This window comes from Bombina bombina, chromosome 6, assembly GCF_027579735.1.
Source record: "Bombina bombina isolate aBomBom1 chromosome 6, aBomBom1.pri, whole genome shotgun sequence".
Taxonomy (NCBI): Eukaryota; Metazoa; Chordata; class Amphibia; order Anura; family Bombinatoridae; genus Bombina; species Bombina bombina.
In genome coordinates, this window is record NC_069504.1 from 978,041,076 (window position 1) to 978,064,973 (window position 23,898).

General features: G+C 40.5%; 1 protein-coding gene across 1 annotated transcript in view; it reads left to right on the forward strand.

The window, feature by feature from the left end:
- The window catches only part of LOC128664841 (leukotriene C4 synthase-like), a 152,627-nt gene that overhangs the window by 104,653 nt on the left and 24,076 nt on the right, over window positions 1–23,898 (forward strand). The window contains exon 4 of the mRNA XM_053719643.1: window positions 14,048–14,129. Within this exon, the coding sequence (XP_053575618.1) occupies window positions 14,048–14,129 (82 nt within the window). The remainder of the gene's footprint in view (window positions 1–14,047; window positions 14,130–23,898) is intronic.

The window sequence follows — 23,898 nt, forward strand, 5'->3', positions numbered from 1 at the left end:
GTTTCTTTTGGCCATCTCTTCTGCTAGAAGAGTTTCTGAATTATCTGCTCTTTCTTGTGAGTCTCCTTTTCTGATTTTTCATCAGGATAAGTCGGTTTTGCAGACTTCTTTTAAATTTTTACCTAAAGTTGTGAATTCCAACAACATTAGTAGATAAATTGTTGTCCCTTCGTTGTGTCCTAATCCTAAGAATTTTTTGGAAAGATCTTTACATTCTTTGGACGTGGTTAGAGCTTTGAAATATTATGTTGAAGCTACTAAAGATTTCAGAAAGACATCTAGTCTATTTGTTATCTTTTCTGGTTCTAGGAAAGGTCAGAAGGCTTCTGCCATTTCTTTGGCATCTTGGTTAAAGCTTTTGATTCATCATGCTTATTTGGAGTCGGGTAAATCCCCGCCTCAGAGGATTACGGCTCATTCTACTAGGTCAGTTTCTACTTCCTGGGCTTTTAAGAATGAAGCTACTGTTGATCAGATTTGCAAAGCAGCAACTTGGTCTTCTTTGCATACTTTTACTAAATTCTACCATTTTTATGTTTTTTTCTTCTTCGAAGCAGTTTTTGGTAAAAATAGTTCTTCAGGCAGCTGTTTCAGTTTGATTCTTCTACTTATAATTTCAGTTTTTTTCATTATAAAGATTAAAACTTTTTGATTTGGGTTGTGGATTCTTTTTTCAGGGAATTGGCTGTCTTTATTTTATCCCTCCCTCTCTAGTGACTCTTGCGTGGAGTTCCACATCTTGGGTATTTGCTATCCCATACGTCACTAGCTCATGGACTCTTGCCAATTACATGAAAGAAAACATCATTTATGTAAGGAACTTACCTGATAAATTCATTTCTTTCATATTGGCAAGAGTCCATGAGGCCCACCCTTTTTGTGGTGGTTATGATTTTTTTTGTATAAAGTACAATTATTCCAATTCCTTGTTGATGCTTTCGCTCCTTTTTTATCACCCCACTTCTTGGCTATTTGTTAAACTGAATTGTGGGTGTGGTGGGGGGTGTATTTATAGGCATTTTGAGGTTTGAGAAACTTTGCCCCTCCTGGTAGGAATGTATATCCCATACGTCACTAGCTCATGGACTCTTGCCAATATGAAAGAAATGAATTTATCAGGTAAGTTCCTTACATAAATTATGTTTTTTGCTATGGGAGTACTGTTTCATATCCCTTTAAACACAGTTTTCTTTTGTGTAAGAAATGTTATACCACCCTCTGAGAGGGCCAAAGGCAATTTTTGTAACCTAGGCAACTTAGGTTTTCAAAATCTTGATTCCTTCACTTTGTTGAAGACTTTAATCATGGCATACTTGATTTCATAGTGAGGCCATATTTATCTTCTTAAAGGGATAGTCTACAATAGAATTGTTTTTGTTTTAAAAGATAATCTCTTTATTACCCATTCCCCAGTTTTGAATAGCCAACACAATCATATTAATATACTTTTTACCTTTGATATTACCTTGTATCTAAGCATTTTCTGACAGCCCCCTGATCACATTACTTTTTATATCTATATATTTATTGAGGAAGTGTGCATTACAATTATAAAACTGTCATACATGGAAATAAAGAAATTACAAGTAATACTTGGAGAACATTTTTGCATATATTGAACGATATTCCTAATTTTTGTCCCCATTAACAGAAGTTAGGACCTCTCTTGGGCCCTTCATTTTAACATAAAAAGTGTATAGGGGTATTATGAGTTAGGTATTCTATTAAGAGCATAGAAATATAATTTTTAAAAGTAAATAAAGAAAAAGGGAAGTAAGGGAAGGGAAAAGGGTCAGGGAATGAAAGAGGACAAAACTGGTCATTCAGTTTACACTCTAAAGCTTAATATTTAAAGAGGGAAAGATCTTTAATATCGTTCTTTATAGCTCAGTAAGATATACTATGGAATATATTATAGGCGTACCTATTTTTCTTGCGGGCTAATGGGCGATTGAGGGGGCATATACACATTGAGGAAAATACAGGAACTTTCATTATTCCCTCCTTACAATTTAAATATACAGTAAGAAGGGCAGCATTAATGAGTAACATCAATTAGATAATTATAAAGTATTAAGCGTCATGAATTGTGGGTAGAATGGGTGTTATCTTTTGGGTGTTTAACGTACAGTGCTAAAACATATGTCTCTTTGACACAGCAGTTATCATGTGAACCGTAAAGTATAGCAATATCAAAAGTGTATGAAGATTCATTGAAAAGTAATTAAAATATCCCCCCCCTCCATAGCCTCGGCCACCAGCCACGAGAGGAGAGTTTTGAGTTACTTGGGTCACAGTTAGTAGCAGTGATGCAGTTGGGGTTCTGTTGAAGTACAATAAACAACATGCTAGTAGTTAAAACCTAAAAAAACAGTAAGAAGTAAAACAAACATCAACTTTTTAAAACATTGGTTGAAACTTATTTTTTACAAATCAGCCTGCCCAGCTGCTATGGTAAACATTTTAGTAGTATAACTGTGTTTAAACTCAGGTTATCGCTGGGAGTGTGCTGTTAAAAGTGTAGCGTATTCCTCTTTGCTTATCCACAAGCCGACCCGAGTCCCGTGAAGAGGGGGCATTATGTTGATGTGCGAGCCAAACAAGAGTGTCCCGGTTACCTTCAAAAAAGTATGTGAGCATGGGAATCCCCTATTCTGTCTTTTATGGTCGGAGAGATATACTGACCACTGTGGCGAATTTCCTTAGGCATAGAATTATAGTTCAGGTCAGTGACTGGAGTTTGTGATTCTCCTCCGGGAAAAAGTTGAGACAGTATTATCACGTGGTTCCAGCCTGCTAGCCAGCCGGGACCCATAGTGTCATGTACCTTCTCTGTCAGTTGTATGTTGTAGGTTGCCCATTGACTTTTGCTGGATCTTGTCAGATTCCTGTATATGTCCGGTGAGCCTGCAACAGGAGATAAGGATGTCGTGTTGTTCCGTTTTTGCATTCCGATTGCATGAGGCGTTCAAGTTTTCTGAAGCAGTGTTCTGCAGACATTCCTGCCTTAGCCGCCATTTCTAATGGTATTGCAGTTGTGTATTTGTTGGTCTGGATGTTAGCGGATGGTTTCTTCAAAATAGATCTTTCCTTGGGATTTTATATAGATCTGTTAGATAGAATTTGTCACGGATACCAGACAGCTAAGGCTACCCCCAACCCCCCCTACAACCTCACCCCTGTTGTTTCTCAGTGGTTTTGGGCTCCTCAGAGCAACCACAATCTCTGGAAGCTTTTGTTTGCTTGTTTTGTGGAGAGCTGGTGGATGACCAGGAAAACCCTCCTAGGCTGACCGGGCTCCTGAAACTCCCGGTCGGCCGCCTCACAACGGACATCCGCCTAACCCCTCTCAGGCTTTCCAGGCTCCTGGAACTCCCAGTCGGCCACAGGACAGAAGGACACCCGCTAAATTTACCCCTGGTTGCTCCAGCAACCATGTGCCCCAGAGCTCCGCTCTTTTGGGGATTAGTAGCCCCTAGGGAGAACAAGAGGTGGGCAAATTACCGGAGGGGAGCTCCTTTGGGAACCGGGGGTTTTGGACACCCCTAACCCCATAATTTCAACGGACTGTAACTCTGGTCCCCAGTAACGAATCATGCTGATTTTTGGACTGTGAAATCTGGGGACCGAGAGCTTTAAAATGACATACTGGAAGTGCCACTGCTCCACCGGGATCACCCCAAAACTGCCACCCCTAGGTATTGAGATTATGTGGGACTGTGGCTCCTATGGAGGCGCTGGTCAGTCTGGAGGGGCGAGAATGGTGGGAAAATAGTGGGATTGTCCTTTGTGTTATCAAGATGAGCTGTGTGTATAAAAGCAGTGTATGTTTTACAATAAAATCAGTTCCTGTTTAACCTGAATGCTAGTCTGTCTAGTTATTTGGGTTGGCTCCAGCTAAAATCACTTTCCTGGGCTACATAGCAGCCTGTTTCAGGCAGAGAAAGGATCATCAGGCAGAGCTACCCAGTCTGGGTAGCTGGAGCCTGCCACAGGGTGGGACCCTGGGTGCTGATGCTGTTGGGCATCAGGGGTGGCTACAGGCTGTGGTCACTTGCCAGCTACATAGCTGCAGTCGGCAGGGAGGAAGCAGAACCCGTTTGGCGGAGCTACCCAGTAGGGGTAGCCGGGGTATCCGTCACATTGGCTGGCAGTGGTGGGATCTGCTTCTTTTACAAGGTTCCTGCTGACAGAGGAGACGTACCACAGTAGCCGGTAAATATGGAGGCAGAGTTCCTAGGGAGCGTACAAAAGATGCTGACCAGAACAAAGGATCCTTGTTCAGAACAGGACGTTCTGGCATGGAGGAACCTTGCCCTCCAAGACCTTTGGTGGGAGGCTCTGCAACAGGAGCAGGAAAATGGAAAGGTCCTCCCCACGAATGACACGAGATTCCGGGTTCGGTGGACCGTTAGAATGCCTTTCCTGGGAGAACAGCCAAAGAAGGAATGGCTACATAGACTGATCCAGCAAGAGATGTGGGTGGAGGATGGCTATCTGGCCCTCCAATGGCTCGCTATGCAAGCGCAGCCATGGCTGGAGGAAGGCTCCCCCACAGAGGGCTTTGGCTTCAGCGGCCCTGGATTGCTGTTTACAAAAAGGACAGAGGACCCACAGTTTGGGAGCGAGACAGACCAGGGTCTGGAGAATATCTCTGGGCTCCAAGAGGAACTGCTGGATCTCTTGGAGGAGACCTGGCTGCTGGATGATCTGGATTTTATAATTGACCAGGAAGAGGCACTGGTCAAGGAATACAAGAGGCTGCTGGATCTCAATAAGCAGCGTGCCAGGGGCATACAGATCTGGGGTGCAGCCCTCTGGGATTCATGGAGCTTGACCGTGGAGGAGTGGCAGCAAAGAAAAAGGGAACCAGGGCTGCGGGATCCTGATCAGCAATCTGGCTCTGAGCTTATAGACTTGGACAAGGGAGCCACCCCAGCAGAAGCGCTGACAACAGGGCAGAGAGCCGCCGGCCTCTGCCCAGCACCTGTAACAGCCCCAGCAAACCCGGGAGCAGAGGTAGTCATCATCCCTCCCCTTACAGAGAACCCCTTGCAGAGAGAGATGGATGTCGATAACTCTCCCAATCGGCAGAGCCAGGAACCAGGAGAGGAGACAGTCGGTCTCTCTCCCAAGCGGCAGAGCCAGGAGCCAGGAGAGGAGACAGTCGGTCTCTCCCCCCAGCGGCAGAGCCATCCCCTGGGAGCGGAGGTAGTCATCCTCCCTCCCCGTAAACAGAACCCCTTCCTGGGAGAGGAGACAGTTGGTCTCTCTCCCCAGCGGCAGAGCCAGGAGCCGGGAGAGGAGACAGTCGGTCTCTCTCACCAGCAGCAGAGCCATCCCCTGGGAGCAGAGGTAGTCGTCCTCCCTCCCTGTAAGCCGAACCCCTTCCTGGGAGAGGAGACAGTCAGTCTCCCTCCCCAGCGGCAGAGCCGGGAGAGGAGACAGTCGGTCTCTCTCCCCAGCGGCAGAGCCAGGAGCCGGGAGAGGAGACAGTCGTTCTCTTTCACCAGCGGCAGAGCCATCCCCTGGGAGCAGAGGTAGTCGTCCTCCCTCCCCGTAAGCCGAACCCCTTCCTGGGAGAGGAGACAGTCGGTCTCCCTCCCCAGCGGCAGAGCCGGGAGAGGAGACAGTCGGTCTCTCTCCCCAGCGGCAGAGCCATCCCCTGGGAGTGGAGGTAGTCATCCCCCCTCCCTGTAAATGGAACACATTCCTGGGAGAGGAGACAGTCGGTCTCTCTCCCCAGTGGCAGAGCCGGGAGAGGAAACAGTCGGTCTCTCTCCCCAGCGGCAGAGCCAGGAGCCGGGAGAGGAGACAGTCGGTCTCTCTCCCCAGTGGCAGAGCCATCCCCTGGGAGCGGAGGTAGTCGTCCTCCCTCCCCGTCAACAGAACCCCTTCCCGGGAGAGGAGACAGTCGGTCTCTCTCCCCAGTGGCAGAGCCAGGAGCTGGGAGAGGAGACGGTCGGTCTCTCTCCCCAGGGGCAGAGCCATCCCCTGGGAGCGGAGGTAGTTGTCCTCCCTCCCCGTAAGCAGAACCCCTTTCTGGGAGAGGATACAGTCAGTCTCTCTCCCCAGCGGCAGATCCATCCTTCGGGAGCAGAGGTAGTCATCCTCCCTCCCCTTACAGAGAAGCCCTTGCAGGGAGAGACGGGTATCGATTTCTCTCCCCAGAGGCCGAATCCCTTTCTGGGAGAGGAGACAGTTGGTCTCTCTCCCCAGTGGCAGCACAGTTTCCCATGGAGCAGAGGTAGCAGACCTCCCTCCCCAGCGGTAGATCTCCTTCTTGGGAGAAGAGACAGATGGACTCTCCCCTTAGTAGCTTGGCAGGGTCTCTACCCTTTTCTTGTCCCGGAGTATTTCTCACACGGGGCAGGCGTTGCATTGGGCAAGGAGGATAAAAGTGTATACAGTTGGTGCCACATGTTTGGCCCACCAAGGAGCAACCTCCCCCTCTGGTCTGGGGTGGGAATACAGCTGGGAAACCGGCACTAGCTTTGTTTGTGGGTGGGTCAGCCGGTTCTCAAAAGAGTGTCACAGAGGGAGACAGTTTGGACATGGAACTTAAGGACACTGGAACTTGTGGAACAGCAATTGTTTGGGAGCCGGTCTTAGCAAACTTGTTTGGGACTTTGCTTTATGTGACTATTGGGCGCAGGGTATAAACGGGTATAAACGCCAGCAGGAACCCCCCAGGATGCCCCAAGCTCAGGAGAGATGGGATAACCTTTTATTTTTTATTTATTATCTGATTACTTGCATTTAGTACTGTGTTGTGATAAATCTTAAATTGCTCCTCGGGCCTGAACACAATGTTATCTATATGGCCCACATGAACTAGCAGTCTCCTGTTGTGAAAAGCTAATAAAAAACGTGATAAGAGGCTGTCTGTAGTAGTTTAGAAAACAGGCAGAAATTTAGAGGTTTAAATGTTATCAAGTATATTAATATATCAATGTTGGTTGTGCAAATCTGGGAAATGGGTAGTAAAGGCATTATCTATATTTTTATACAATAACAATTTTAGTGTAGACTGTCCCTTTAAGTCAAATGGATGTAGGTACTATGTCACCCAGTGTTTTGCCCAGTGTACTGTGTTGGCGTAGTACCTACGTCGAACACTTTGGATCATGCTACATTGCAGGAGGAGGGAGGGAGGATTGGTCGCTACACTACAGAAAAGGGGACAATTAGAAAAGACAGTGGGTCCCTACTCTGAGATCGCTTAAACAGTGAGGCAAGGGGGGATTCCTAGACTACAGAATGAAAAAAATAATTTAAACAAAAAAACACAAAACCTTCCTACCAGACTGCATACTGCCAGTAACAAATATGGTAGTGCAGTAGAAAGGGGGAGAGAAGAGAGCTATTTCTGAGTGATCAGGGATGTGGAAGGCTCTATTTCTGTGTAAACGAAGTTATGGCAAGATTGGCCAACCAAATAAAGAGAATATAGTTTCTAGTAAACAGGTAGAACTATAGGGGATTTGAGACAAATCAGTTAACTGAAAAAGTGTACAAATGTAGAGCTCATAACGTTTGCTTAGTAAATAAGTATCTTGGAGCAAAGGATGAAATTATAAAAAATAAAACATAACTTTTACTTCATAGGTTAAAAACAGAGGGTACGGAGATGATAGTTAAAAAATTGGCATACGCCTACTTTAGCGGGTAAATTAAAAAAATGAAACAGAAATAGAAACTTCACGGCCTGAAAGATGCCTGGATAAGAGGTAACCTTGCAGGGTAATAACTTTAACAAAATCACTAATTTAATATGATATCGAAATTTACAAGAAGTGGTTGTCAGGCTATAATACTGGGTCAAATCATTATTGGAAGTGTCCTGATATTGCGGCTCATAATAGAAAAACAGACATGTAGTATCTGCTAATCCTATATATTGATCAATAATGATGCCTATGAGTTTGAGTCAGATATTGCGGTCTATGTAAATACACAATACCCAAAAACATACTAGAGTTATAAACTATTTAGAAATATTCAGGCAAAAATATGTGTTAGTCCAGACATGACAAATCCAGTGTGAAATAATATTGATGTACCATGTATTTTTATGTTAAAAATAAGCAAAGTCCACAAAAAAGTACATTCTGAGATAACCAATTGAGTGTGTAGGGGGGGGGGGGTGATATAAACAACAAAGCACTTCCATCAAATAATTATAATATACATGATCAAAATTATAAGAAAGGCTTTACATTGCACGTTGCTTATATATGCTCACAATAACATCACACTGGGTGAGAAAAACTGAATACTCAGCTCAAGTACTAGTATGGATGACAATAGGACCTAGAATATAAAGTGTCAAACCAGAACACACCTGTTAAGGTGTAAGCAAACCAATCAATTATAGATATTTACTTCCAATAATTGATTAGGTCGTATTCAGAGTTAAGGCCTAAGGGGACCCGTGTTTGTAACCTAAATATCCAAAACATTTCACGTTTCCCTAGTGCCTTATCTCTGTCCCCACCTCTGGGGGGGCATTTTTGTGGACTTTGCTTATTTTTAACATAAAAATACATGGTACATCAATATTATTTCATACTGGATTTGTCATGTCTGGACTAACACATATTTTTTGCCTGAAAATTTCTAAATAGTTTATAACTCTAGTATGTTTTTGGGTTGTATATTTATTTACAATTTCAATGTGCAGAGCACATTACAATCCATATATTCTGGCGTTAATATGACAAACATAACAATATATTGACTTAGTCTGCAAATCGGTACTTCTAATCTTGATGTACATAATATATTCTCCCTTAAGTCACAATAACTTCTTTTTCTTTATTGTGTTAGCCAACCTATTTTTATATCCTTTCACATAATGTATATTTGAAATTTGACACGTATTTTGTTTTATTATGATATATTTATTACCTGTTGTTTTCAGCAGGGTAAGAATTATATGTTAATATTTCATTTAAGGCAGCAAGTGTATAAGAGGTTAATTTTAGCACTGAAATAAAACTATTGTGATTTGATTAACCTAGCAGAGAACAGATGTTCCTTTAAATCACTAATACGTTTGTACAATGTCAGCTACGATTACGGTATAAGGCCGAAACATGTCAGCCTGTTGCTTACGTGTGTTTTCTTTTTAAGTGCTTTTGGTGCTTCCATGTTTTTTACCACAAGTGGATTATAATAAAGGATTTCAAGTTTTTACTTCACTCTGGATACTCTCATTCTTTCAAGCTTACACATTTCCAGGATTTCCATGAGCGAAGGGAAGCTTGCACACTCTAAACTCTGTGCCCCGCAACGGAACTTTCTACCCTGGTTTGTAATCGCCTGGTTGTGTTCGAGACGGGCGCTGATTGGCTGCTGGAGATCACATGGGCGGACGCGCCTCTAAGCGTTGTGTGGAACGCCACTGACTGAATAGACGGCCAAGTAATCCCGGTGACATCGAGTCGAAGCAGACACAAAGGTAGCGGTGAGTGGGCGCAGCTAAGGCTGTGTTCGGCACGGACTGTCCTGTACGGCCCCATTCTGATACCGCATAACTTATACAAGACACCGGTGACGATGGCTATGTTCTGAGTAAGACTTTCAGTGGTTTACTACCAGTGTTTTGGGACATAGTGGATACAGCAGGGGCCAGAGGTATCTTATTTAGAGTGTTTGCTTGATCGTTTAGCAGTTGTGTGAACCTTTCTTTTCATTGACATGTATATGGGAACGTTTAATTAATTATAAGTAGTGCCATTGGTATTCTCCTTGATATTAGAACTATAGGGGATGCCACAGTACAAAACCGTACATAAAGGAAAGACCCCCAAATATAAAACCGGAAAAGTGAGTGTCAGTATGGTGTGTTATCTTTGCGGGTTAACTGTAAAGAGAAGATGGTAAACAATTCACGTTTGAACGCTGAAGTGTATTGAAGGATCTAAATCAGGCTTACTGTCATATGAGCATCCGCAGGTGACTAAGCATACTGGATATTGATAGTAGCCTATCTTGCTGGCAACTAGTCAGTGGCGGCTGGTGAACTTTAAAGTTGGTGGTGCACTAGGCCACACCCCATGAAATAAAGCCCCACCCCCTCAGGTAGATGGCTCCGCCCAAGAATATATATATCTCATATATATATATATATATATATATCTCATATATATATATATATATATATATACATATATATATATATATATATATATATATATATATATACATATATATATATATATATATATATATATATATATATATATATATATATATATATATATATATATACATATATCTCATATATATATATATATATATATATCTCATATATATATCTAAATATCTATATATCTATATATCTCATAGATATACACTTGAGCAGCAACATATTATTCAGTTTTGGCCAGTTGAAGATTAGCACGTAAAGCTTAGTAAGGCCAGTGAGTCACAGTGTGTCACGTCAAGAGTGATGTCCTGAAAAGAGATAGGACCTTTAAATCTGGAAGTGTGTCAGTTATCTTAGATAGTTCAGTGAGTAATAAACCCGCGACTGATGAAATAAAGTACTCACAGATGTCCGTTGCTAAAGATTCGGAGGCGGAGCAGAGCTGTTACCCAGAGCGGTGCATAAAACTACTTGCAAGCAGCTTGAGCGTGGAGAGTCTGTGCTGTGATGGCGTATGCTGATGACGTCAGCGATATTGTTAAGGTGAATCTGGCTGGGAGTTGTGTGATAAAAGAGTCTGTTAAGGTGGAATTGTTTTTTGGACAAGCTGTTTCACTTCAGACAGCGCACCCTACAGTTCCCAATGTGCACCTCCCAGTCCCATACACACAGCTCTCAGTGTGCGAGTGTCACGTGACATCTGGCTCTCACTTGCACACTGAAAGTTGTGTGATTAGCAAGGCTATGGACTGGGTTGTGGGCGGCGCTGCTGACACTGCAGTCAGAAAGGGGAAAGTGCTTTTCCCTATACTTCTATCTATCGCACATGCGATTCTGTGCGATAGATAGCAGTTAACATGGAAGTTTTTTTATTTTTAAGACAAAACTGCAGTGGAGGTGTGGAGCCTGGATGAATAATTATTAAATAAATAAATAAATCTTTTTATTAAGCCAAAAATATTTATTTATTTAATTTGTTAATTTTGTATTTCTTATTTCTTTAGGGGGTTTCTTTTCACTGGGGTTTTCTTAGGGGGTTCACGTGCGACTGTGAACATATGGAGGAGCCTCCACTGCAACTAGTGGCAACTGGCATACATCTTTCTCACACAGAAATTTTAAGAGATTAGTTTAGAATATACATGTTTTGTTTATTGCTATTATAAGTTAAGCTTACCCTATTCTTGCACCTTCTACAGGGCACTCACTTTTGCTTCTTTTTATTGTAAAAATTGTCTGCTACAGTGCATGCCCAGGAATACTACGAGATTGGCACCTAGGGTGGGTACATATTGCATATATTGGTGGTGGATAAATTAGCCATATTTAAAACTCTACATAGAAGCCACTGCTACATGATAGTTTGCTGGGGCTGTACTGTCCTATGATACTTGTAACCTTTTATGATTATTTAATGCATCACAACGCCAATATTCCTTTAAGCTGCAGCAGGTTATGAGGTAGTGAGGTGGATCTTTTGATGTTTAAGGGTGCTATAATTATCCTTACTAACATTCACTGTCCCTCTCACACTATTTTTTAGCATAAAGGAAATTAAAGTCCCAATTAAAGGGATATGGAAGCCAATTTTTTTCTTTCATGATTCATATAGAGCATCCTATTATTAATTTTACTTTGTTTACCTTGGTATCTTTATTTGAAAAAGCAGGAATGTAAGCTTAGCAGCAGGATTTTTACATTTAGCCACCAGTCAGCAAGCGCTACCCAGGTGCACTAATAGGAGCTGAGATGGTGATTGGTGGCTGCACACACATGCCTTTACAATGTGCTTAGCTATCTCCCAGTAGTGCATTTCTGCTTTGGAGCTGATTTTAACTGTTTTGACTCATTTTTCAGGGCTTAAACATAGTTACATGCAAACAATAGTGCAATGAAAATCAGTTGAATGCTCTTTTCTGGAATTTAAGAAACAAAAGGGCAGGAAGAGTGAAGCATGCCAGGAAGGAGGAAAAAAATATCTGAGGAAACTGTCAAATCTGTGGCAGAGTACAGACAGCCTACACACCAGAGATGTTCTTTATATATATATATATATATATATATATATATATACACACACACACACAGGGCAATTTCAGGGGGCGTGTTGTATTTAAAACCGCACATCTTTTATGCAGAAAAAATAAAGATTAAGAAAAATATAGTAAAAGTCTTCAATTGTGTGCATATATTTATATTTGGGACATTTATCTTTCTATCTTTATTACAAATATGTTTATAAGAATATATTATTATACTTTTATGTCAGGTAATAGAATATATACATTTGTTCACTAGCCCAAAAAAAATCTTATATGAAAATGTTGGACAACCATATTCCAAAGAGATCCAGATAAACTGTAAAGTTTCTTCACTGCTTATCAATAACTAGCTATCAATGTAACTCTGTTATTAAAGGGACAGTAAACCTTAAAAATAATGTTATATAATTCTGCACATAGTGCAGAATTATATAACATTATTTAGGTGCTATAGCCATAAAAGCATTTTTTACCGTTTAATTTGCTAAAATACGGCGCTTTTACAGACCCGCTCGCTGCTCTCTGCTGAGCGGGTCTGTTATTTTTAGTCAGCGCATTGGGCCAGCTGTATAGTCACAGCCCGGCCCGACCGCGCCATAAGACTAAGTGCAGCTCGCTCCTGTGACAGGAGCGAGCTGCACTTAGTGCTATGGCGCGGTCGGGCCGGGCTGTGACTATACAGCTGGCCCGATGCGCTGACTAAATATTACAGACCCGCTCAGCAGAGAGCGGGTCTATAAAAGCGCCGTATTTTAGCAAATTAAACGGTAAAATATGCTTTTATGGCTATAGCACCTAAATAATGTTATATAATTCTGCACTATGTGCAGAATTCTATAACATTATTTTTAAGGTTTACTGTCCCTTTAAGTACTTGCTTTTGCAGTTAAAATAATTACTTTAATTATATAGGAAGCAAAGTGCCTTTTTCTTGGTCTCTGATTTCCCCTTCATTGTGCACAAATAAATGATCTCATTGTATTGAGATTTAGCAATTTATTTGTTTTCAATATAGTTTATTTACATTAATTACATTCAAATGAAATCAAAGAGAAATATACAGGTGGCCTGCGGTTTACGCCGGTTGAATTTGCGCCGTTTCAGAATAACAACCTTTTTTTTCAGTCATGTGACTTCTATTGAAAAGCAGTGCACTAATTAAAATAGCCAGTAGGTGGAGCTGTCCGCTTGTTTTGCAGCAAAGTTATGCAAGCTTAGCAGACTTAAATTAATCTGTGTACACAGAACAAACCTTAGCTATCGAGAGACAAAATCTAGCAGCCACTTCCCTATTATCTTCCTGCCCAGCTGCTTGAGGTGAGGGTGCCTAACTGCCTATTAATCACTCCAGATTGAAATGCATAGAATAGGTGCAGACCAAATATTATCTAACATGCTAACAATGCAGAGAACTGTTTGCAGAAAAATGCAAGTAAAAAAAATGATTTTGTTCATTAAACTTAGTTTGATGATACAGTCTGTTGTGTGATTATTTAATTAGGTTTATAATGCTTTTTAGCATTTAAAGTCTTCATTGCAAAGCATTAAAAATAATGTATTAGGTGTTACTTATGTCAATTTTTAGAGGGGCCTGGAACCTAACTCCCTCACTTCCCTTTGACTTACATTATAAACTGGGTTTCAATTTACAACGGTTTCGATTTACAACCATTCCTTCTGGAACCTAACCCCGGCGTAAACTGAGGGCTACCTATATATGTATCTAAAAATTGTAAGCAGTGATAATTGTATAAAAGTTTAAAGCTAATTCAGAAAATAACAAAGACTGAATTCTGCTATTTTAAGCAATATTTTCACTATATATATTTGGTTCGTGTTTTCTTCATTTTAGGAATTGCAGCAATAAGCGGTTTAGCTTATCTGTATGCTCGATTTGAATACTTTCACAGATATGCGGAATCTGCGCAGGGAAGGTAAGTGCTTTATGGTATTGCACACTGTGATATCCAAAACCTGTACATATGTAGTGCTCAAGGAATGCAAATTAGCAGCAAGTTAATTTCAACAGGGGCTGCTTACTCATATAGGGCTAGATTACAAGTGGAGCTCTAATTTAACGTGCCCATTTACAGGTGCGTGTTAAATAACCAGTCATTACGCTACTGCAAGCTCAAGGTAGCACTTTGTGCTAAGTGCAATTAAACAGAGGTCAGGCCTCTGGTTAATTAAAAAAATATCCCCAATTGCCCCTCAAATAAAGTGTACCATTCCTTTATTTTTTTTAAAAAAAGAAGCATATTATAAGGGGTTAAAGTAAGGGGATGTGGGGTGTAAAGTGCCTTTACATTGAAGTCTATGGGGACTGTGTTTTTACTTGGAATATATATGAATATGCTGATATACATATATATTTGTGTTAATATTCATATATACACATAAACACATTAATATATATTCATATACATATATATTTTACACTTGCTGCCCAACGCTGCGTCACTTACCCCCTGTGCTTTGCTAGGTTATTTGCTGTGTCTCACGGCATCAGAACGAGGCTCCTATTGGAACCTATTGAAGCGCAATGCACTTAAAGGGACATTATACACGCAAAACATATGGACTATTTAAATAAAGCATTCCAAGCAAATAAACGCCTAGATTTAGAGTTCTGCGGTAGCCGTCAAAACCAGCGTTAGGGGGTCCTAACGCTGGTTTTGGCCGCCCGCTGGTATTTAGAGTCTTGTAGGTAAGGGTCTAACGCTCACTTTCCAGCCGCGACTTTTCCATACCGCAGATCCTCCTACGCCAATTGCGTAGCCTATCTTTTCAATGGGATCTTTCTAACGCCGGTATTTAGAGTCTTGGCTGAAGTGAGCGTTAGAACTCTAACGACAAGACTCCAGCCGCAGAGAAAAGCCAGGAGTTAAGAGCTTTCTGGGCTAATGCCGGTTCATAAAGCTCTTAACTACTGTGCTCTAAAGTACACTAACACCCATAAACTACCCATGTACCCCTAAACCGAGGCCCCCCCACATCGCCGCCACTCTAATAAATGTTTTAACCCCTAATCTGCCGACCGCACACCGCCGCAACCTACATAATATTTATTAACCCCTAATCGCCCCCCCCCCAACGTCGCCGCTACCTTACCTACAATTATTAACCCCTAATCTGCCGACCGGACCTCACAACTACTCTAATAAATGTATTAACCCCTAAAGCTAAGTCTTACCCTAACCCTAACACCCCCCTAAATTAAATATAATTTTAATCTAACAAAATAAAATAAATCTTATTAAATAAATTATTCCTATTTAAAGCTAAATACTTACCTGTAAAATAAACCCTAATATAGCTACAATATAACTAATAATTATATTGTAGCTATTTTGGGATTAACATTTATTTTACAGGCAACTTTGTATTTATTTTAACCAGGTACAATAGCTATTAAAAAGTTAATAACTATTTAATAGCTACCTAGTTAAAATAATTACAAAATTACCTGTAAAATAAATCCTAACCTAAGTTACAATTAAACCTAACACTACACTATCAATAAATTAATTACATACAAATACCTACAATTAAATAAACTAAAGTACAAAAAATTAAAAAAGAACTAAGTTACAAAAAATAAAAAAATAATTTACAAACATTATAAAAATATTACAACAATTTTAAACTAATTACACCTACTCTAAGCCCCCTAATAAAATAACAAAGCCCCCCAAAATAAAAAAAATGACCTTACCAGCCCTTAAAAGGGCTTTTTGCGGGGCATGCCCCAAAGAATTCCTCTCTTTTGCCTGTAAAAAAAAAACATACAATACCCCCCCCCAACATTACAACCCACCACCCACATACCCCTAATCTAACCCAAACCCCCCTTAAATAAACCTAACACTAAGCCCCTGAAGATCTTCCTACCTTATCTTCACCACGCCGGGTATCACCGATCCGTCCAGAAGAGGGTCCGAAGTCTTCCTCCTATACGGGCGATGTCTTCATCCAAGCGGGGGCTGAAGAGGTCCATCATCCGGCTGAAGTCTTCATCCAAGCGGGGGCTGAAGAGGTCTATCATCCGGCTGAAGTCTTCTATCAAGCGGCATCTTTAATCTTCTTTCTTCCGGCTCCATCTTCATCCCGCCGACGCGGAACATCCATCCTGGCCGACGACTTCCCGACGAATGACGGTTCCTTTAAGGGACGTCATCCAAGATGGCGTCCCTCGAATTCCGATTGGCTGATAGGATTCTATCAGCCAATCTGAATTAAGGTAGGAAAATTCGGATTGGCTGATAGAATCAGCCAATCAGATTCAAGTTCAATACGATTGGCTGATCCAATCAGCCAATCAGATTGAGCTCGCATTCTATTGGCTGATCGGAACAGCCAATAGAATGCGAGCTCAATCTGATTGGATCAGCCAATCGGATTGAACTTGAATCTGATTGGCTGATTCCATCAGCCAATCAGAATTTTCCTACCTTAATTCCGATTGGCTGATAGAATCTTATCAGCCAATGGGAATTCGAGGGACGCCATCTTGGATGACGTCCCTTAAAGGAACCATCATTCGTTGGGAAGTCGTTGGCCAGGATGGATGTTCCGCCTCGGCGGGATGAAGATGGAGCCGGAAGAAAGAAGATTGAAGATGCCGCTTGATAGAAGACTTCAGCCGGATGATGGACCTCTTCAGCCCCGGCTTGGATGAAGACTTCAGCCAGATGATGGACCTCTTCAGCCCCCGCTTGGATGAAGACATCGCCCGGATAGGAGGAAGACTTCGGACCCTCTTCTGGACGGATCGGTGATACCCGGCGTGGTGAACATAAGGTAGGAAGATCTTAAGGGGCTTAGTGTTAGGTTTATTTAAGGGGGGTTTGGGTTAGATTAGGGGTATGTGGGTGGTGGGTTGTAATGTTGGGGGGGTATTGTATGTTTTTTTTAAAAGGCAAAAGAGCAGAATTCTTTGGGGCATGCCCCGCAAAAGCCCTTTTAAGGGCTGGTAAGGTAAAAGAGCTTTTCAATTTTTATTTTAGAATAGGGTAGGGCATTTTTTTATTTTGGGGGGCTTTGTTATTTTATTAGGGGGCTTAGAGTAGGTGTAATTAGCTTAAAATTGTTGTAATATTTTTATAATGTTTGTAAATAATTTTTTTATTTTTTGTACTTTAGTTAGTTTATTTAATTGTAGGTATTTGTATGTAATTAATTTATTGATAGTGTAGTGTTAGGTTTAATTGTAACTTAGGTTAGGATTTATTTTACAGGTAATTTTGTAATTATTTTAACTAGGTAGCTATTAAATAGTTCTTAACTATTTAATAGCTATTGTACCTGGTTAAAATAAATACAAAGTTGCCTGTAAAATAAATATTAATCCTAAAATAGCTACAATATAATTATTATTTATATTGTAGCTATATTAGGGTTTATTTTACAGGTAAGTATTTAGCTTTAAATATGAATAATTTATTTAATAAGATTTATTTTATTTCGTTAGATAAAAATTATATTTAACTTAGGGGGGTGTTAGGGTTAGACTTAGCTTTAGGGGTTAATACATTTATTAGAGTAGCGGCGAAGTCCAGTCAGCAGATTAGGGGTTAATACTTGAAGTTAGGGGTCGGCGATGTTAGGGAGGGCAGATTAGGGGTTAATACTATTTATTATAGGGTTTTTGAGGCAGGAGTGAGGCGGATTAGGGGTTAATAACTTTATTATAGTAGCGGTGGGGTCCGATCAGCAGATTAGGGGTTAATAAGTGTAGGTAGGTAGCGGCAACGTTGGGGGGGCAGATTAGGGGGTAATAAATATAATATAGGGGTCAGCGGTGTTAGGGGCAGCAGATTAGGGTTACATAGCTATAATGTAGGTTGTGGCGGTGTACGGAGCGGCAGATTAGGGGTTAATAATATAATGCAGGTGTCAGCGATAGCGGGGGTGGCAGATTAGGGGATAATAAGTGTAAGGTTAGGGGTCTTTAGACTCGGGGTACATGTTAGGGTGTTAGGTGCCGACTTAGGAAGTGTTTCCCCATAGGAAACAGTGGGGCTGCGTTAGGAGCTGAACGCTGCTTTTTTGCAGGTGTTAGGGTTTTTTTCAGCTCAAACTGCCCCATTGTTTCCTATGGGGGAATCGTGCACGAGCACGTTTTTGAGGCTGGCCGCGTCCGTAAGCACCGCTGGTATTTAGGGTTGAAGTGGCGGTAGATTATGCTCTACGCTCCCTTTTTGGAGCCTAACACAGCCCTTCTGTGAACTCTAAATACCAGCTGTATTTAAAAGGTGCGGGGGGAAAAAAGCATGCGTAGCTAAAGCACCCCTTTGGCCGCAGAACTCTAAATCTAGCCGAAACTTTGTAATTGACATATATTATCAATTTTGCTGCCAAAGCCCCTAAAAATGATTTTAAGTTTCTAGTCCTCTGACTGCATATGAATACGTTTGTAATACCTAATAGTTACAAAGCAAGGCTTTTTCCTACACTCCCTAGCTAGTGTGCTTACAGCCAGCCCCCATGCTGGAGCTGTCTGTGTAATTGATAATGCATTTCAGTTGCAATTGTAAAGATCTCCTGTTATAGAATGCATAGAACTCATGAATGCACCATTGTTCAACTTCAAGAACTTTTTATTAACTGAAGATAACACACCCATTTCATTGTTATACCTCATGCTTGTCCCTAGTGTTAGAATATATGAACTGCAACAAATATAAACAGCAACAACTGGAACAAACCATTATGATATATTCATTACATCTCCCTTCTTAAAAAATAAATAAAAAATAAAACAATATATATTAGATATAAAGGAATATACATTTTAAAAAAAACAAGCACAAAAACAAACAAACAAACAAAGCACACAGTTATGTAATGTCATAATCTTCTTAATACTTTGGCTTGATTCTCCGTCCATATCTTGAGAATATACTGGGTGGCTCAACTTGTGCTCTTTCTGTTGTGCTAGGAAGAATCACATTGGAGCTGTGATCAGAGAGTTGTGCGGTTGGTGTTGTACTCAGTAATTGTCCTTCTGTATGTCCACATGTGAAGCATCAGATGAGCTTCACATGTGGAGTCTCATTTATATCACTATGTGACATCCTTGGTGGTACATGAAGCACTGCATCTGGAATATTTGTAACTCCTGTATTTGTACCTCTGTTATGATGCAGATGTACTCTGTTGCACCGGTAATCTTTGCCATTCTCTGTGCGGACAATGTATGAGCGTGGTGCACTTGTTACTTTGGTTACCACTGCAGGTTTCCACCTTCCTTCTAAATTTTGCATCCTTACCCTATCGCCAAGCTCACAAGGTTTTAGAAATGTAGACCCACGATCATAGTACTGTTTCTGCCTGTTTTTTTAATGATTCCACTCGCTGTTTAACCATTGCAGGATTCTGTACTTTGGAGGCAAGTTGTGTAGGCGTTGAAGGCAAAATTGATTTCAAAGTCTACTCATTAGTAATTGTGAAGGTGATGCAATTCCATCTATTGGGGTGTTACGGTAGTTTAGAATACACAGGTATGGATCTTGATTAGTTTGGGCTGCCTTTTCCAAAATGTTCTTTGCAATTTGTACATATTTTTCAGCCATTTGACTGTGGGTAATGTGGGCTGGACAATGTGTGTTTGAAACCCCATTCTTTTGCAAAGTTTGCAAATTCCATTTAGGAGTACTGAGGACCATTATCTGATATTAACTAATCACTTATGCCATGTCTTGCCAAGACAGATTTAATGACATTTATTACTGCACTAGACTTAGTGTCTCTTAGTTGAACTATTTCAAAGTAACGACTGTAGTAGTCTACCATTATAAGATAGTTGTTATGGTTCCATGTAAATAGGTCTGATGCAATTCTTTGCCAAGCTCTCTCTGGCTGTACTCTTTTTACCATTGTCTCCTTTTGGTTTGCTCTTTGATTTTCTTGACATGTTGCACAATTATTGACCATGTCTTCAATCTGTGAATTCATTCTAGGCCAATATAAGAGATCCCTAGCACGTCTTTTACACAAGGCTATTCCAAAATGCCCTATATGCTGTTTTCTTATTATTTCTTTCCTGAGCTCCGGGGGAACCACAATTCTCTCCACTTTAAAAACAATCCCATCAATTATTGACAGTTCTTTTCTTACATTCCAGTAAGGTTTTAAGTCAACATTCACTTTGGCTTTTGAGTTTGGCCATCCTTGCCTTTTCTCATCAGTAGCAGGTAATTGTGAAAGTGAAAGAGTGCACATGCTCTTCCAAGTCCCTTTCCTCTCTTTCTTCTTGTCCAGGCTTAAATATCCTAGAAAGCATATCAGCTACTGGAATCCTATTGCCAGGTACATATACTACATGCATATCATATTTTTGTATTCTTAGGATCATTCTTTGCAGCCTTGGTGGAGCGGACACAAGTGGTTTTTCCATGATGCTCATAAGTGGTTTATGATCAGTCTCAACTGTGACTTTCTGCCCATAGATGTATTGATGAAACTTTTCACAACCAATTACAATGGCCAACATTTCTTTTTCTATTTGGGCATAGTTGCGTTGCGTAGGAGTCCTTGATCTGGAAGCATATGCAACAGGCCTGCCTACTGCTCCTAAACCGAACTGAGAGGCATCAACCTGTATTGTTACCTCCTTCTTGGGGTCAAAATATTGTAATCCAGTTTCCGATGAATGCACAACAAGACTTTAGGCATCTTCAAAAACATTATTTATTGAGTCATTCCAGCTCCATAGTGCATCCTTTTGGAGTAGTTCTCTTAGTGGAGCTGTAGCTTCTGCTAGTCCAGGAACAAACCTTGACAGATAATTAAACATACCCAGAATGGTTTCTAATTCCTTCTTAGAGGTAGGAGGATCCAGATGTTGTATTGCTGCTATTTTCTCTGGGTCTGCTTTTAGCCCATCTTGTGACAGAATATGACCAAAATATTTAACTTGGGTAACACCGATTTGCATTTTACCTGGGTTTAACTTCATGTTTCTCTCTCGACAACGTTCCAATAGTGCACACAGATTTTGATCATGTTCTTTCCATGTAGATCCATATACCAGAAGATCATCTATGATTACATCTACACCATGAAGGCTTTCAATGGTTTCATATGCTTTTTTCTGAAATATTTCTTGTGCTGAGGCAATACCAAAGGGAACTCTAGTAAAGCACCATCTTCCAAATGGTGAATTAAAAGTGGTGAGCCTGCTGCTCTGTTCATCTAATTTGAGCTGCCAATATCCTGACTGAGCATCTAATACACTGAAGAATTTTGCATGTGCTAACTTGTGTGTGATGTCATCTAGAGTTGGTAAACTGTAGTGTTCTCGCATGATTTCTCTGTTTAAATCTCTTGGATCAATGCATATTCTTAAAGCACCTGAGTTTTTCTTTTCTACTGCAACCATTGAACTCGCCCACTCAGTGAGCTCATCTACTTTTTCCAGCACTCCTAAATTTACCATGCGATCCAGTTCCTCTTTGAGTTTGTCTTTTATGGCAATTGGAATCCTTCTTGGTGAATGAATTACTGGATGTGCATCTGGTTTTAGTTTAATGCTGCATTCACCAGGCAAACAACCTAGCCCTTGAAACACATCTGAAAATAGTTCCTCAACTTGTTGCTTAGATAAACCTTTGTTATACTGATCAACAGTCATGACTATTTTATAAGATTTAGCTGTTTGCAGGCAATTAACCCTAAAACAGGCTTTGCTGGGGTGTCTATAACATAAAATTCTAAATTAAGTTTTTTGTTTTGTAACATGCATTAATAAGAGCACTTTTCCAGTACATGTAGCCGGTGTCCTCCATAACCAACAAGTTTTGACAGACCAGACTTTTCAAGCTCACCTATGCTTGCCAGTTTGTCATAATATGTGCTAGCAGGAATGCAATTTACTTGTGCACTTGTATCAATTTTGAATTTAATTGGTATGTTTAGTGTGCTCACAAGAATCTCAACATATACTTCATCTTGTTCTACATTTGTTTTATCCACCATAGCTAGAAATATTGTACTTTGATCAATGTCACTATCAGTTTCATTTTCATCTTGCTCCACTTGATTCACTGACTTCCTATACTTTATAGTGTTGTTTCTGCACACCCTGGCAAAATGGTTGTTTTTCTGACATTTGTAGCATATTTTTCCCTGAGCTGGACACTGTGTATTCTTAGTGTGTTTTGTACCACATTTAGTACAGCTTCTGTAAAGAATTTTCTCTGCACAATCCTGCAGGTTATTTGCTTTTCTGCTATGAATCAGATTACTTTCACTTTTCCTTTGCACCATGTGTAAGACTTCTGTGTCACTATGAATTAACTGCATGTGAGTTCTAGATGTTTCATATGCTCTAGCTATTTTTACTTCAGAGTTTATGGTTAGATCCTCTTCTAGCAGTAATTTTTCCTGTAATTCTCTAGAATTTGATCCCATCACAATTCTATCTTTTATCATATCATCACAGTCCTGAAAGGCACAGTCTTTAGCTATGAGATGTAGCTGTGTGACCCACTCATCTATAGATTCTGTTTTATTCCAAGTTCTTTTTTATTGAAAAGAATTTTCAAAAATAAAACAAAAACAGCTTACATATTACATTATGTAAATACAAGCTTAGAAAGTACAGTCCAATATAAATAACTACAACAATTTTAGTATTTGTAACTTATAGGACAAATTGTATAGAACTAATAAAGTTGTTAACATGACATTTGTAAGCAAAAAAAAAAAAAAAGGGTGAAATAAAGTTAAAAAAGGCAAATTGAAAATAGGCCCAATGCGGCCTGTTACTGTTCCAGTTTCAACCAATTAAATGAAATGTTGTATGATTGATACATATTGCAATAATAAAATAATGAAAGAAATTAGGTCTCTATCTGTATGCTGTGAGGAGTATAACCATCTATCAAGGTATGTGTACAGAAGGATTATGATTAGTTTTAAGGTGCTGATCCCACATGTCTTGTGCAAGGATGTAGTGGTCCCTATTGTCTAGTCTGTAAGCCCTGTATTCCTCTAGTTCCAGGAGATCTGAGACTTTGGCTCTCCATTGTATTACCTCAGGGGGATTTGGGGATTTCCAGTTTTTAGCAATAAGTGTTTTAGCGCTGTTTGTGAAAATGCGAAATAGGATGATATGGGTTTTGGAGGGGAGTTTAATGTTTTTATGCAGTAAAAATATTAAAGGGTCACAGGGAATTATATTATGAAAGATTTTCTCTATTTCAAGGATAATAGCTCTCCAGAAGGAGTTGATAACGCTACACCACCACCACATATGGCCCATTCCGCTACCTACATGTCCACAACGCCAGCATTTATTGCTGGTTGAAGGATATAGTTTATGTATGCACCGTGGTGTGAGGTACCAGTTATGGAGGATTTTATAGTTCATTTCCAATATCCCCGCTGATGAGGAGGAGGTTTTAGTGTTAATAAACATGTAGGAAGCCGCTTGAGGAAGAATGATAACCCCCAATTCCCTTTCCCACGATTCCAAAGAGGAGGGCAGGTCACCAGGGGGGGGGGTGAGTTAGTATAGAGTATATCTTAGTGAGGGTATGACTAAGTGGAGAGGTGGAAGTTAGCAGTTTTTCTAGGTTGGTCAACGGTCTCAGCATGTTGGGTTGGTGTCTGTGGGTGGTAATATAGTGATGGATTCTCCTGTACTTAAACCAGTTATGAGCCCATGTGAATTCTGCGTCTTGTAATTGTGTTTGGGAA